We start from the raw sequence: 13726 nt of genomic DNA, 5'->3' as shown, positions 1-13726 counted from the left end.
TTAAGGAGAATAATAACAACAATTCATCCGAACAATCCTCTTCAAAGACCACTAGGAACTGTTGTTCTTTTGGGAAATTTTTGAAAACATTGTTTCCCTACAAAATCATAGTCGAAATCAGGCTATGATTTCGACTATGATATATACAATTCACAAGATTTCAACAATTTTAAAATCCTACAGTGTTGGTTCTGTCTCGCATCAGCCCCATCCAAACAGGTCGCGGCAGATGGCTGACCCTCTCTGAGCCTGGTTCTGCTGGAGGTTTCTTCCTGTTGAAAGGGAGTTTTTCCTCCCCACTGTTGCCAAGTGCTTGCTCGTGGGGGATTGTTTGGGTTGGAGCTTTAATTTTGTAAGGTTTTTACCTTACAATTTAAAACACCTCGATTCAGAACCTCTCACTGTTGTTGAAATTGTTTGGCCCTTTCTGTGAGGGCACTGCATGTTCTCAATCTCATTGGGAAATGCTACATTTTGCACATGAATGCAGATTTATTCTAAATTGCAAAATGCATTTGCTAAAAATAAACAAACTAAACTAATGCATGGCTATGGTGTATTTTTATGAATCTCGTACTCAGGTAATAAATACTTTTGTCTTATTACTGAGCAATAATAAAGTTAAAAAAAAAACCCTCATGTCTTTTAATGAGCCGCTTGTGTTTTAGTTTAGTTATAGTTATAGGTAGTGGCCGAAAGAGTTTTGGTCCCTCTTACTCCAATGTAAGCTTGTGGAAAAAGCCCAAGAAGTGTGTTCAAGCCTGTCTATTGAGCAGAGTTTAGATTATGAAACTCTTAAGAAAACTGTGCTGCAGGCGTATGAACTTGTCCCTGAAGCATATCGGCAGAAATTTAGGAATCTTAATAAAACTGCTAACCAGACTTTTGTTGAGTTTGCGCGAGAAAAGAATGTGTTGTTTGAGAAATGGTGTTGTTCATGTAAAGTTAAAACCGTGGAAGAGTTAAACCCTTATTTTGCTGGAGGAGTTTAAAAAGTGTTTGCCGGAACGCATCGTGACTTATTTAAACGAACAAAAGGTGTCGTCTCTCACTAACGCGGCACTCCTGGCTGACGAGTTTGTTTTAACGCACAAAAGTGTGTTCTGTGCACAGAATTCGTTTCAGGAAAATTTCTCTGAACGAAAAAAGTCACCACGAGCAGTGCGTAAAAATGTATCAGCGTTGATTGCTAGATCAAACGGTCGAGAATGTTTTTATTGTCACGACTCAGGACATTTGATTGCTGCGTGTCCAGTATTAAAAAGAAAAGAAGCGAGGGGCACTAAATTCCCCGCAGGCGTGGGTTTGATTAAAACCGCTTGCTCGCCAAAGGTGCACGCGGAGGCTGAACAAAACCCGAAAACTGACATTGATCCGCAGTTGTGTCATGCGGCTTTGTTTCGTTGACGGGTGAAGAAAATGATAAAGTGCCAGTCACGATTCTTAGAGATACGGGTGCGTACCACTCATTCTTACTAGAATCTGTGCTGCCTTTGTCGGAAAAAACATCCTGTGGTTCCGACATAGTAGTGTGGGGAATAAAAATGAGTGTCACCAAAGCCCCTCTGCATATGGGTGCATTCGCTGTTAGTGTCGGGCTACGTTAAAGTCGCCGTGCGCCAGCGATTACCAATCGAAGGAGTTTCCTTCATTCTTGGTAATGATCTAGCTGGTGGGCATGTTTTTCCCCCGCCAGAAGTTGTTGACGTTCCTGCCCTTGCTGCTGACTCGGGCTCCACTGCTTCAGAGGTGTTTCCTGCGTGCGCAATTACTCGTGCTCAGGCTCGTAAAATGGGTGAGATTGTGGATTTGTCGGGGTCGTTTATGGCTACGCTTGATGAAGACGACTCTTTCGTGTCACCCATTGATTCTGTAAAAAATCTCCACATGTGACGTCCCTGAAATGATTCCTGAGGACATTAATCAGAGCTTGAATATGACCAGAGCACAGCAGGGTGATCCTTCACTGGTGCCTTGTTTTTCCTCTGTTGTGGACAGAGAGGGATCTAAAGCTCCAGTGAAATATTTCATTTGTTTTAATTTGCTAGAACCTCAGAGTAGGGCTGTGCGATGTGACCAAAATCACATATCCTAGTGTTGGGATTTCTGGCTCTTTTTAGAGAACCGGCTCTTTCGGTTTGGCTCACTAAAAAGTGCCGGCTCTTTCGGCTCCGAACCGGCTCTTCAGGTTGTTTTGTTGCTTTAATTCATTTATTATTAACAATAATATAAAATTATGCACAAAAGGAATTACTAACGTAAAAAAAAAGTGGTTTTATTTATATATGTTTATTATAGCTGTCGAAATTAACGCGTTAATTGTGATAATTAAATTTTGGAATTAATTACGTTAGAATATTTAACTATTTAGCGCAACACGCAGATAAGTCGCTCCCATAATTCCACTTGATTTGTTTACCGCGCCACTGAAAATGGAGAAGCAGGAAGCGGATGGCCTTCTGGATGGGGAATTTAAATACAAGAAGAACATAGATGGGACAATAAACAAACGCGTTGTAATTTGCACTCACTGTAGTAAAGAGTTTCAATTTCACCGTTCAAATTCGACCTTAAAATACCACCTTAATGCCAAACACGCGTTTGTCGGGGCAGCAGCTTCACCCGGCCTGCGTCAGACCACTCTTAGTGAACGCAGGCCACTCGGTAAGTCTTCTTTGGACAAACTGACCGACAATATAGCCAAATGGATAGCAAAGGACTGCAGACCGCTAAGCATTGTGGAGGACAAGGGCTTTGCGGATGTTTTAAAGGTTGCATCTCAGGACGCGTCCTACAAGCCCCCAGCGAGAAGCACAATAACAATTCGAATCCACGAACTGTATGAAACGGAGAAAAAGAAAAAAGAAGAGGCTTTAGTTCACACAGAATGCGTGGCTCTGACAGGAGACCACTGGACATCATTGAGTAATGACAATTACCTGGGAGTTACTGCGCATTTAATCACTGAAGCCTGGGGTCTGACATCCTTTGCGCTGACTATAATGAAAACGGAAGAGCGGCACTTTGCGGAGGCTTGTGCAGAGCAGTTCCAGACTGTTGCTCGCAGGTGGAGAATTGAGGAGAAGGTGACAACAGTAGGCACGGACAGTGCGCGCAATATGATCGCCGCGGCTCGCATCATGCCATTCAATCACATGCCGTGTACCGCGCACATTCTACAGAGATGCATCACAGTGAGTCTCGCAGACAGTGGCTTTGTCACTGCGCTGGCCAAATGCCGCAAAATTGTTGGCCATTTTAAGCACAGCCCAGCAAACACAGCAGAGCTGAACGCAGAGCAGGTGTCACTGGGGCGCAAGCAGGAGCCGTTGGCCCAGGACGTGCCTACGCGCTGGAACTCCACGCTGGAGATGGTGAAGCGCTTGATCCGCAACCAAACTGCAGTAACCGCGACTCTGGATAAACAAAAGCATAAACTTGTCCTCCTGACGCCTCCAGAGTGGGACAAACTCCAGAGACTGGAGACACTTCTAGAGCCCTGCAGGTGAGCCTGTCATTGTGACCATAATTGTAGGTTTAGATTAAATGTATCAAACATACATCTTAAATCAGTTTTGTTATTATGAAAATGTCTTATTTAAAAAATAAATGAAATCAAATATTTTATTAATATTACCTAGTATTAAAAAGCTTTTTTTAATTTGCTGTCTTATCTGTGTGTGTGTGTGTGTGTAAATGGCCTGCATTTGTATAGCGCTTTTCTAGTCCATAGGACCCCAAAGCGCTTTACACTACATTCAGTCATCCACCCATTCACGCACACATTCACACACTGGCGATGGCAAGCTACATTGTAGCCACAGCTGCCCTGGGGCGCACTGACAGAGGCGAGGCTGCCGGACACAGGCGCCACCGGGCCCTCTGACCACCACCAGTAGGCAAACACGGGGTTAGTATCTTGCCCAAGGATATTTGGCATGCAGCCAGGAGGCAGCCTGGGATCGAACCACCGACCTTCTGATTAGTGGCTGACCTGCTCTGCCACCTGAGCTACAGCCACCCCATGTGTGTATGTGTGTATTCCACTGCACATATCTGCAGACTGAACTGCTGGGAGGAGAGGCCTACGTCTCCTGCTCTGTAGTTCTACCAGCCTTCTGCCACCTGCGCCGTGTCATGGAAGTAACTGATGAGGACCCTGCATATGTGGTGAGGTTTAAAGAGAAGTTTAAGGAAGACCTTGCTTCCCGCCAGGAACATACCAACTATGCATGGCTCCAGATCGCAACTGCACTGGACCCACGTTTTAAAGACCTACGCAGTGTGCCCAAGACTGACAGAGAAGCAGTGTGGACCACACTGGCAGGCATGCTGCATGAAGACTCTCCTAGAAGATCACACACTGCAGAAGAAGGTCCAGCCAAGAAGAGGCTGAGCCTGCTGCAGATGGACTCTGACTCTGAGTCAGAGGAGGAGGTACAGCAGGACAGAGCCATACAGCGCTACAGAGCAGAGCCCTGCACTGCCTTAGAGGACTGTCCCTTACAGTGGTGGGCAGCTCATGCAGGAGCCCACAGCCAGCTGGCCCGCCTTGCTCGCAGATACCTGGCCACTCCTGCCTCCACATTTTGCCTGTTGAATTAGGCCTATGTTCTGTGAACTTGAAGATGTATATGGATAAAACAATGTGCTAGATTTAAACGGGTGGAAAACATTCAGTAAAAATCCCTCACAATTATTTGAAGCCCTGTTCTGCTTGTACTGCTTGTACTCACAATTAATAATAAATAAAACAAACAAGTGTGTTAAAAACCACTATCTGTCCCGATTTTTACACATATATACACACATATACACATATATTTCGAGTTGCGATTAATAAATTTTTAGGCTGTGATTAATTCGCTTCCAGCACAACACCCAGCCTACGTCAGACCACGCTGAGTGAACGCAGGCCACTCAGCGTGGTCTTAGCATTAAATAACACTAACAAGTGTGTAAAAATCCGCTATCTGTCCGTATGTTTGCACACATTTTGGTCATATTTCGAGTTGTGATTAATCATGATTAATTAATTTTTAGGCTGTGATTAATCTGATTAAAATTTTTAATCATTTGACAGCCCTAATTATATTATATTATATTATATTATATTATATTATATTATATTATATTATATTATATTATATTATATTATATTATATTATAGTGCAAACAGTGCAGGCTTCAGCTCTGGGGAACAAGCTGTTCCTCAGTTTGGGTGGATTCCGTCACTCACAGCGTTGTTAGCCCTCTTGTGCGCGCAGACTGCAACCCCCCCACTGTGCTTTGCCCTGATATCTGCAGTGTGAGGTTGGATCGCTCATTCTCATCCTCACACTGATGCCACTTATTTCGGTCTTTGTTTGACATAAAAGGGCATATTTGTCACTTTATTGCAACTATATTTGCACTCTTGAGCTCCTTCATTCACTGACTGATCATAAAGTTATTACTTGCGTTATGTATTCATCCGTTTGAACATAATTAATGAAGCCACATGTAATCACTAAAATTTGTATTTTGGGTACAATAAGAGAGTTTCAGATGGAATGCTGTTTTGTTTTGTTTAAATTTCACCAACTTGCTGATGCCCACGGTTGTGAGTGCGGCTTCTTGCTGTACATGGGTGGATGGTTGTAAATCACATCACAGATGCCAAAAACCTCTCAAACCAAGCCCCCTTGCCGGTGATGCTGTGCGCAACCTCGTGACGGAGTCAAGCATATTCAAAACACCCCCTCACCTCCCGTGTCAAACTCAAATGTCAGCCTATTTCATGTGTCACTTTTGGAGCAGTTGCCATCCCGACGAGCCATGGAGAAGTTCGTGTTTGTGTTATTTTACTTATTTGGTGTTCTGGTGTGTTTGGGCACCGGTCAGCACCATCGTGTTGAGCACGTGTTGGACCGTGGACACACCGGATTCAGTGGGAGAATAACGGTCAGGTGTACAGTTTACTGAGCACTGGGACTCAGTATCGTTTACCAGCACAGACACGGAGACGCGCTCAGCTTCTATTGAGAGCAAACAACCAAGTGAACCCTCCGGCTGCGTCCAGTAGACGAGACACACCGTCTGGGCCGGGAGCTTTCCGAGCATTCAGACTCTTAAACTGCTTCCTCGCATCTGCTTCATGAATATGAAGGGTTGTGGTGGGAGGAGGTGGTGTGAAATCCTCTTTTGTGTGGGGTGAGGAGGGGGGTGTTGTAAAAGTCCCCAAGAGCAATGATGAGAGAGTCCGGGAATGTCCGCTCCATGTGCAGTATCTGCTCCGCGAGTGCGCACTGAGCTGCCTGCGCATCCGCATCTGGCGGGATGTAAACAGCGGCCAAGATGAATGAAGCAAACTCCCGCGGAGAATAAAACGGTTTGCAGTGAATAAAAAGGTATTCCAGAGAGGAAGAGCAGTGCTGAGCAATCACTGTTACATCTGTGCACCAGCCACTATTAATGTAGAAGCAGACACGTCCACCTGTGGTCTTACCAGAGAGAGAGGCCTGCCGGTCCGCGCGCAGCAGATGAAAGCCCTCCAGCTTGAGCGCGCTGTCCGGGATGTCCTCACAGAGCCACGACTCCGTAAAACACAAGACACAGGAGGAGGCAACGTCTCTGTTCATGCTTCTCATCAGGGCCAGCTCGTCCATCTCATTCCTGAGTGAGCGTACGTTGGAAAGGAAGATCCCAGGAAGAGCAGTTCGCAGTCCGCGTCTCCTCAGACGCACGAGTGCGCCGGCTCGCTTTCCTCGCTTTCGGCGTCTCACTTTCCTGATCAGAGTCTGCAGTAAATCTGCCGCAGATGCGACAAATATTGGAAGTAAATCCACAGGTGTTGTAGTCCTGTAGTTAAGAAGCTCTTCTCTAGTGTAAGAATATCCAGAGGAGTGCCCAGACACAGAAGTTATGCACAAAAACAAAACAGAAGTAACGCACTGAAGCACCGGGGCATCCATACGCGGCGGCGCCATCTTGGAACAAGGGACTTGTCTTTGAAAGGTAGAGTGTTAATTACTAAAGCTGAAGGGATATCCCGATGAACATATGCTGCTCTCTCCTTACATCTGGATAAGAAAAGTAGTAAAGATATTGACCGTATGCTCTTTAATTTTATATGGAAAAACCGTACGCACTATATTAGAAAAACTGTTGTGATGAATAAGTACGAATCAGGTGGGCTTAACGTCTTAGACTTTTCTACTTTAAATAACACTTTCAAAATTAATTGGGCCAAACATTTTCTTAAAACCCTACCTCTATCTGGAACTTTATACCATACCACATTTTCTCTCGTTTTGGTGGCTTTACTTTTATTTGAAATTGTAATTACAATGTTGAGAAAGTCCCTGTAAAGCTTTCATCCTTCCATAAGCAGGTCCTCTTAGCGTGGACCCTCATTTATAAACACAACTTCTCACCTCACAAATACCTTATCTGGAACAACAGAGATATTTTATAGAAAAATAAATCACTTTTCCTGGAAACTTGGCTCCAAAATGGGATCCTATTGGTGGCTCAGCTGGTTAGTAAAGAGGGACAACTACTTACTTACAACGACTTTATTGCACTATATAATTTTCCAATCAGTGTTCCAGATATCAAGCGGAAGACAGTCTGGATGGTCCCCCATAAATATTTGATTGTAAATAAGGTGAAAGAAGTCTCTTTTAAAATTCGACATACATGTTATCCAGCCAGTCACTACATGGTCAAATTTAAAAGGGACATAAATACTAATTGTACTTTCTGTGGGGATCATCCAGAAACGGTGACACATCTTTTTTGGTACTGTTCTTTTACACAGAGATTCTGGAAGGAATTTAGCAGCTTTGTTATTGTCCATATTTTAAGGGAGTTTTCTTTACGATGGGAAAATGTTTTATTCTGTTTCTTTAAGTTCCCCAAGAAGTATGAGAAATGTTTTTTATGATAAATTTCTTAATACTTTTAGCTAAATTTTTTATCCATAAATGTAAGTTTACTAACAAAACACCATATTTCTGTCATTATTTTAAGGATGTGCACATGCACATACAATCAATATCAGACTGCACCAACAAAAAGGCTCTCACAACAATATATGTATGTGAATTTTTGCGTGTATTCTTATAATTGTTACCTTTTTCTTTCACCCTTGGCTTTTTGTGTTCATGTTCTGTTGTATACTTCATCTGTTCGTATGTTGTATACTCATTGTTTGTTAAATAAAGTTTTAAAAAAAAGACACGCTTTGTTTAGACCCCCAAAATCCTTTCCACGCCCACCCCCGTGACATCACGCTCCAAAGCCCTGTTACGTCACAGAACGTGGTGATGTCATAGTGACAGTCCTTTCATCCTTTGATGTTCAAGTCTATAAATAGAGGACAGCTGTCAAAGGGAATTCATTAAGCTATCGTTTTGTTGGAGTGATACAGCACATAAAAAAGCAGAAATGAGTTCGAAAGCTAACAAAGACAGAAATGTTAATTTCTCGAAAACAATGGTTAAAAAAAGTGAAAAAGAAAAAGAAACATATGCCAGACAGTTCGAGCAAAGACTGCAGCCAATGATCGACGAGGTTGAAAAGCTCAAAACTGAGCTTGACTACTTCAAAAACCTGCATACAGTCAATAAGAAACGGATCGAGGATCTAACAAAAGAAAACAATGAACTTTTGCAGAATAATAAGCTGCTGGGTTCGGTCTTGGATGACAGGACAAACATCGCAGACAGGTTGGACTCGATAAAAGATGACCACGAAGCTCTGGTAAAGTTCCGCGCAGAGACGGAGAAAACTCTGGCTGAGCTTAAAGAAAAACACGAGGACGAAGTCCAAGTCCTGCAAGGACTGCTGGAAACAGAGAAAGAAAAGGTGGCACGTCAGCAATTTCACAACAGCCAAGTTGTTGAATTATTATTGAAACGCCACAAAGAGGAAAAAAATAAGATGCAGCAGTTTTACCAGGAAAATACTAAAAAACTGGAAAACAAAGCAAATGCTGCAGACAGGAAGTTAGAAGAGGTGATCAACATGTATGACTCCAAAATAGAAAAGCTGCAGACGGCAGTAAAAAATAGTAGAGGTGTGACCGTCAATGCGGTTAAGGAACGCGAGGAAGAACGTCAATCCTCGCAGTGTTGGATTGACGGTGTTTTGTTTCATAATACAAAGTTACAAGACGAAAATGAATTTATGGTTAAAAACATGAAAGAATTAACAGAGGAGAAAGGTCAAATGGGCAAAGTGATAGACGACCAAAAGGCCCAGAATATGGCGATCAAGCAGAAATGCCAGAGTAATATTAGAGCTCTGGCCTTGGAAAAGAAAATGAAGGCTATGCTTGAAGACGAAGTTGATTCTTTGAAAAAGAAAATTGAAGACATCAAAAAGGCCCTAAGCACAGAGCAGGAAAACCACAGAAAGACAGCAGTGGACCGGCACAAAGTAAAAGCGGCACACAATCAGGCACTGGCTGAAAAGGTGGCGCTGGAAGAGAAACTGCGCTCCACAAAAAAGCAACGGGAAAGATTTATATCCAAAGTGAATTGGCTGGAGAAGAAAGAGCGCTACTTCCAAGAGGAATTGTGCCAGTGCGTTTTGTCCTTTGAAAAGGCATTTCCACATCCCTTGAGAGGAAAAGAAAAGGTGGAATTTAGGGATATGTTCCACAACTTAAAAAAGAAATACGTAGACGGAGTGGAAGGCACCCCCTTTGTTGGAACAACGGAGTTTCTTGAAAAACAGCTGAACTGTCTACGTATCAGATGCAAGGATCTAGATGCAGCTTTACTAGATAAAACACGGGCGCTGGAATCATTTAAAAAGCAGTACAATGACATGGTAAAGTCTTCCGAGTACGCTTTATTCCGACAAAGAGAGGAGCTCATTGGACCTCATTGGACCAGTGAACCAGATTATCCAAAAGGCTGCCAATGAAGAAAAGGAGATAGGTCATCTAAAATCTAGAGTGAAAGACGCTCAACTCCAGCTTAAATTAGAAAAACAGAAAGGACAAAAGCTGGCATCGTTGGACCATAGAAGCATGATGGGGAGATGTTCTGAGGAGACTCCGTCTCAGATTAATCCTCGTCCACTTCCAGGGAAAACTACATTTATTCAGGTACGTCCAAGACACCCTGGCAGAAGTGCAGGTATGGCTTCCCCAGTGAATCCTCCTGTAGAGTCTCCATCAACACCACCTTTCCTCAATTCTGATGATGGATTACCACCAGTTGATTGTTAAAAATTAACTGCTAAAATAGGCCATTAGAAGTATACTTCATCTTGTCTCCCTATATCATGGGTGGGCATTCTCAGTCCACGAGGGCCGGTGTCCCTGCAGGTTTTAGATCTCACCTTGGCTCAACACACCTGAATCACATGATTAGTTCGTTACCAGGCCTCTGGAGAACTTCAGGACATGTTGAGGAGCTAATTTAGCCGTTTAAATCAGCTGTGTTGGTTCGAGGACACATCTAAAACCTGCAGGGACACCGGCCCTCGTGGACTGAGATTGCCCACCCACCCCCAACCGGTCGCAGCAGATGGCCGCCCCTTCTTGAGCCTGGTTCTGCCGGAGGTTTCTTCCTAAAGGGAGTTTTTCCTCCCCACTGTCGCCCAGTGCTTGCTCAAAGGGGATCATTGGATTGTTGGGGTTTTCTGGCTTTTACTGTAGTGTTTTCACCTTACAGTATAAAGCAGCTTGAGGAGACTGTTGTTTTGCCATGATGCAATATAGTATTAAATATGACTACATTTTAAAAACATCTATTATAGCATCAAAGTAAAACAAAAAAACTAAATGAAATGAATCAAAATGTCTAATCTGGCAAAACAAGAAAAGAAAAAAGGTTTCACCTTTAAATAAAAATCCAAATCACAAACACATTCTGATTTTTGTTGTGTGTGTTTTTTTGTGTGTGTTGTCACGTATAAAATCTTTGCACTCTGTCTCGGTGTCTGCCCGGCCGGCTCCGCAAGGCTACATATGTTTATTGTGTTGCTGCTTTCTTCCACTCGTCATTCTGCCTGGGCGGAGCTCAGGCCCACGCACCTGTCTGCAATTACGCTGCAACGTGTCCTGTCTGTATGGAGACTGAGAGCTGCCAGAGTAATAATGTAGATACAGGCCTCTTTCTCCTTCTGCTGCTGTTCATGCTTTTATTCCATTGATGTTGCTATCATTTGTAAATATATTTATTTGCTCTTATTTTATCAATTTACTGTCGTTCATGTATTTAATCTTCTTTGTATTTAAATATGATTTTTTTTTAAGTAATGCCGCGAGATGGACAGTTAAATAAAGGTTTCATTGAATTAAAAAAAAGATTTAAAGATGACTGGTGGCGGAAGCAGAGCACAGACTGTCTGTGAGAATCTATCGCCATCGTGTGGTGCAGAGATATATTGCCATTGAATTTAGACAACGAAAGCTTGGCTCACAGAGCAGCTGCAACACGAACAAAAAACATTAAATAGCAACATGATATATTATATTATATTATATTATATTATATTATATTATATTATATTATATTATATTATATTATATTATATTATATTATATTATATTTATAGCTGTCGAAATTAACGCGTTAATTGTGATAATTAAATTTTGGAATTAATTACGTTAGAATATTTAACTATTTAGCGCAACACGCAGATAAGTCGCTCCCATAATTCCACTTGATTTGTTTACCGCGCCACTGAAAATGGAGAAGCAGGAAGCGGATGGCCTTCTGGATGGGGAATTTAAATACAAGAAGAACATAGATGGGACAATAAACAAACGCGTTGTAATTTGCACTCACTGTAGTAAAGAGTTTCAATTTCACCGTTCAAATTCGACCTTAAAATACCACCTTAATGCCAAACACGCGTTTGTCGGGGCAGCAGCTTCACCCGGCCTGCGTCAGACCACTCTTAGTGAACGCAGGTCACTCGGTAAGTCTTCTTTGGACAAACTGACCGACAATATAGCCAAATGGATAGCAAAGGACTGCAGACCGCTAAGCATTGTGGAGGACAAGGGCTTTGCGGATGTTTTAAAGGTTGCATCTCAGGACGCGTCCTACAAGCCCCCAGCGAGAAGCACAATAACAATTCGAATCCACGAACTGTATGAAACGGAGAAAAAGAAAAAAGAAGAGGCTTTAGTTCACACAGAATGCGTGGCTCTGACAGGAGACCACTGGACATCATTGAGTAATGACAATTACCTGGGAGTTACTGCGCATTTAATCACTGAAGCCTGGGGTCTGACATCCTTTGCGCTGACTATAATGAAAACGGAAGAGCGGCACTTTGCGGAGGCTTGTGCAGAGCAGTTCCAGACTGTTGCTCGCAGGTGGAGAATTGAGGAGAAGGTGACAACAGTAGGCACGGACAGTGCGCGCAATATGATCGCCGCGGCTCGCATCATGCCATTCAATCACATGCCGTGTACCGCGCACATTCTACAGAGATGCATCACAGTGAGTCTCGCAGACAGTGGCTTTGTCACTGCGCTGGCCAAATGCCGCAAAATTGTTGGCCATTTTAAGCACAGCCCAGCAAACACAGCAGAGCTGAACGCAGAGCAGGTGTCACTGGGGCGCAAGCAGGAGCCGTTGGCCCAGGACGTGCCTACGCGCTGGAACTCCACGCTGGAGATGGTGAAGCGCTTGATCCGCAACCAAACTGCAGTAACCGCGACTCTGGATAAACAAAAGCATAAACTTGTCCTCCTGACGCCTCCAGAGTGGGACAAACTCCAGAGACTGGAGCCCTGGAGCCCTAGAGCCCTGCAGGTGAGCCTGTCATTGTGACCATAATTGTAGGTTTAGATTAAATGTATCAAACATACATCTTAAATCAGTTTTGTTATTATGAAAATGTCTTATTTAAAAAATAAATGAAATCAAATATTTTATTAATATTACCTAGTATTAAAAAGCTTTTTTTAATTTGCTGTCTTATCTCTCTCTCTCTCTGTGTGTGTGTGTGTGTGTGTGTGTGTGTGTGTGTGTGTGTGTGTGTGTGTGTGTGTGTGTGTGTGTATTCCACTGCAGATATGTGACTGAACTGCTGGGAGGAGAGGCCTACGTCTCCTGCTCTGTAGTTCTACCAGCCTTCTGCCACCTGCGCCGTGTCATGGAAGTAACTGATGAGGACCCTGCATATGTGGTGAGGTTTAAAGAGAAGTTTAAGGAAGACCTTGCTTCCCGCCAGGAACATACCAACTATGCATGGCTCCAGATCGCAACTGCACTGGACCCACGTTTTAAAGACCTACGCAGTGTGCCCAAGACTGACAGAGAAGCAGTGTGGACCACACTGGCAGGCATGCTGCATGAAGACTCTCCTAGAAGATCACACACTGCAGAAGAAGGTCCAGCCAAGAAGAGGCTGAGCCTGCTGCAGATGGACTCTGACTCTGAGTCAGAGGAGGAGGTACAGCAGGACAGAGCCATACAGCGCTACAGAGCAGAGCCCTGCACTGCCTTAGAGGACTGTCCCTTACAGTGGTGGGCAGCTCATGCAGGAGCCCACAGCCAGCTGGCCCGCCTTGCTCGCAGATACCTGGCCACTCCTGCCTCCACATTTTGCCTGTTGAATTAGGCCTATGTTCTGTGAACTTGAAGATGTATATGGATAAAACAATGTGCTAGATTTAAACGGGTGGAAAACATTCAGTAAAAATCCCTCACAATTATTTGAAGCCCTGTTCTGCTTGTACTGCTTGTACTCACAATTAATAATAAATAAA

The 13726-nt window shown here is 43.5% G+C and overlaps 1 protein-coding gene across 1 annotated transcript; it reads left to right on the top strand.

The window, feature by feature from the left end:
* Positions 1-2432: 2432 nt before the first annotated feature.
* LOC145424537 (E3 SUMO-protein ligase ZBED1-like) lies at positions 2433-13726 on the top strand. Its single transcript, XM_080297935.1, has 2 exons — positions 2433-3505; positions 13029-13726. Exons 1-2 carry the CDS (start codon positions 2433-2435, stop codon positions 13576-13578), a joined length of 1623 nt encoding a protein of 540 aa, XP_080154061.1. The 3' UTR covers positions 13579-13726.

The sequence above is a fragment of the Astatotilapia calliptera genome, chromosome 23 (genome assembly GCF_964374335.1).
Source record: "Astatotilapia calliptera chromosome 23, fAstCal68.1, whole genome shotgun sequence".
Classification (NCBI taxonomy): domain Eukaryota; kingdom Metazoa; phylum Chordata; class Actinopteri; order Cichliformes; family Cichlidae; genus Astatotilapia; species Astatotilapia calliptera.
This window is presented reverse-complemented; position numbering and strand designations above follow the sequence as displayed.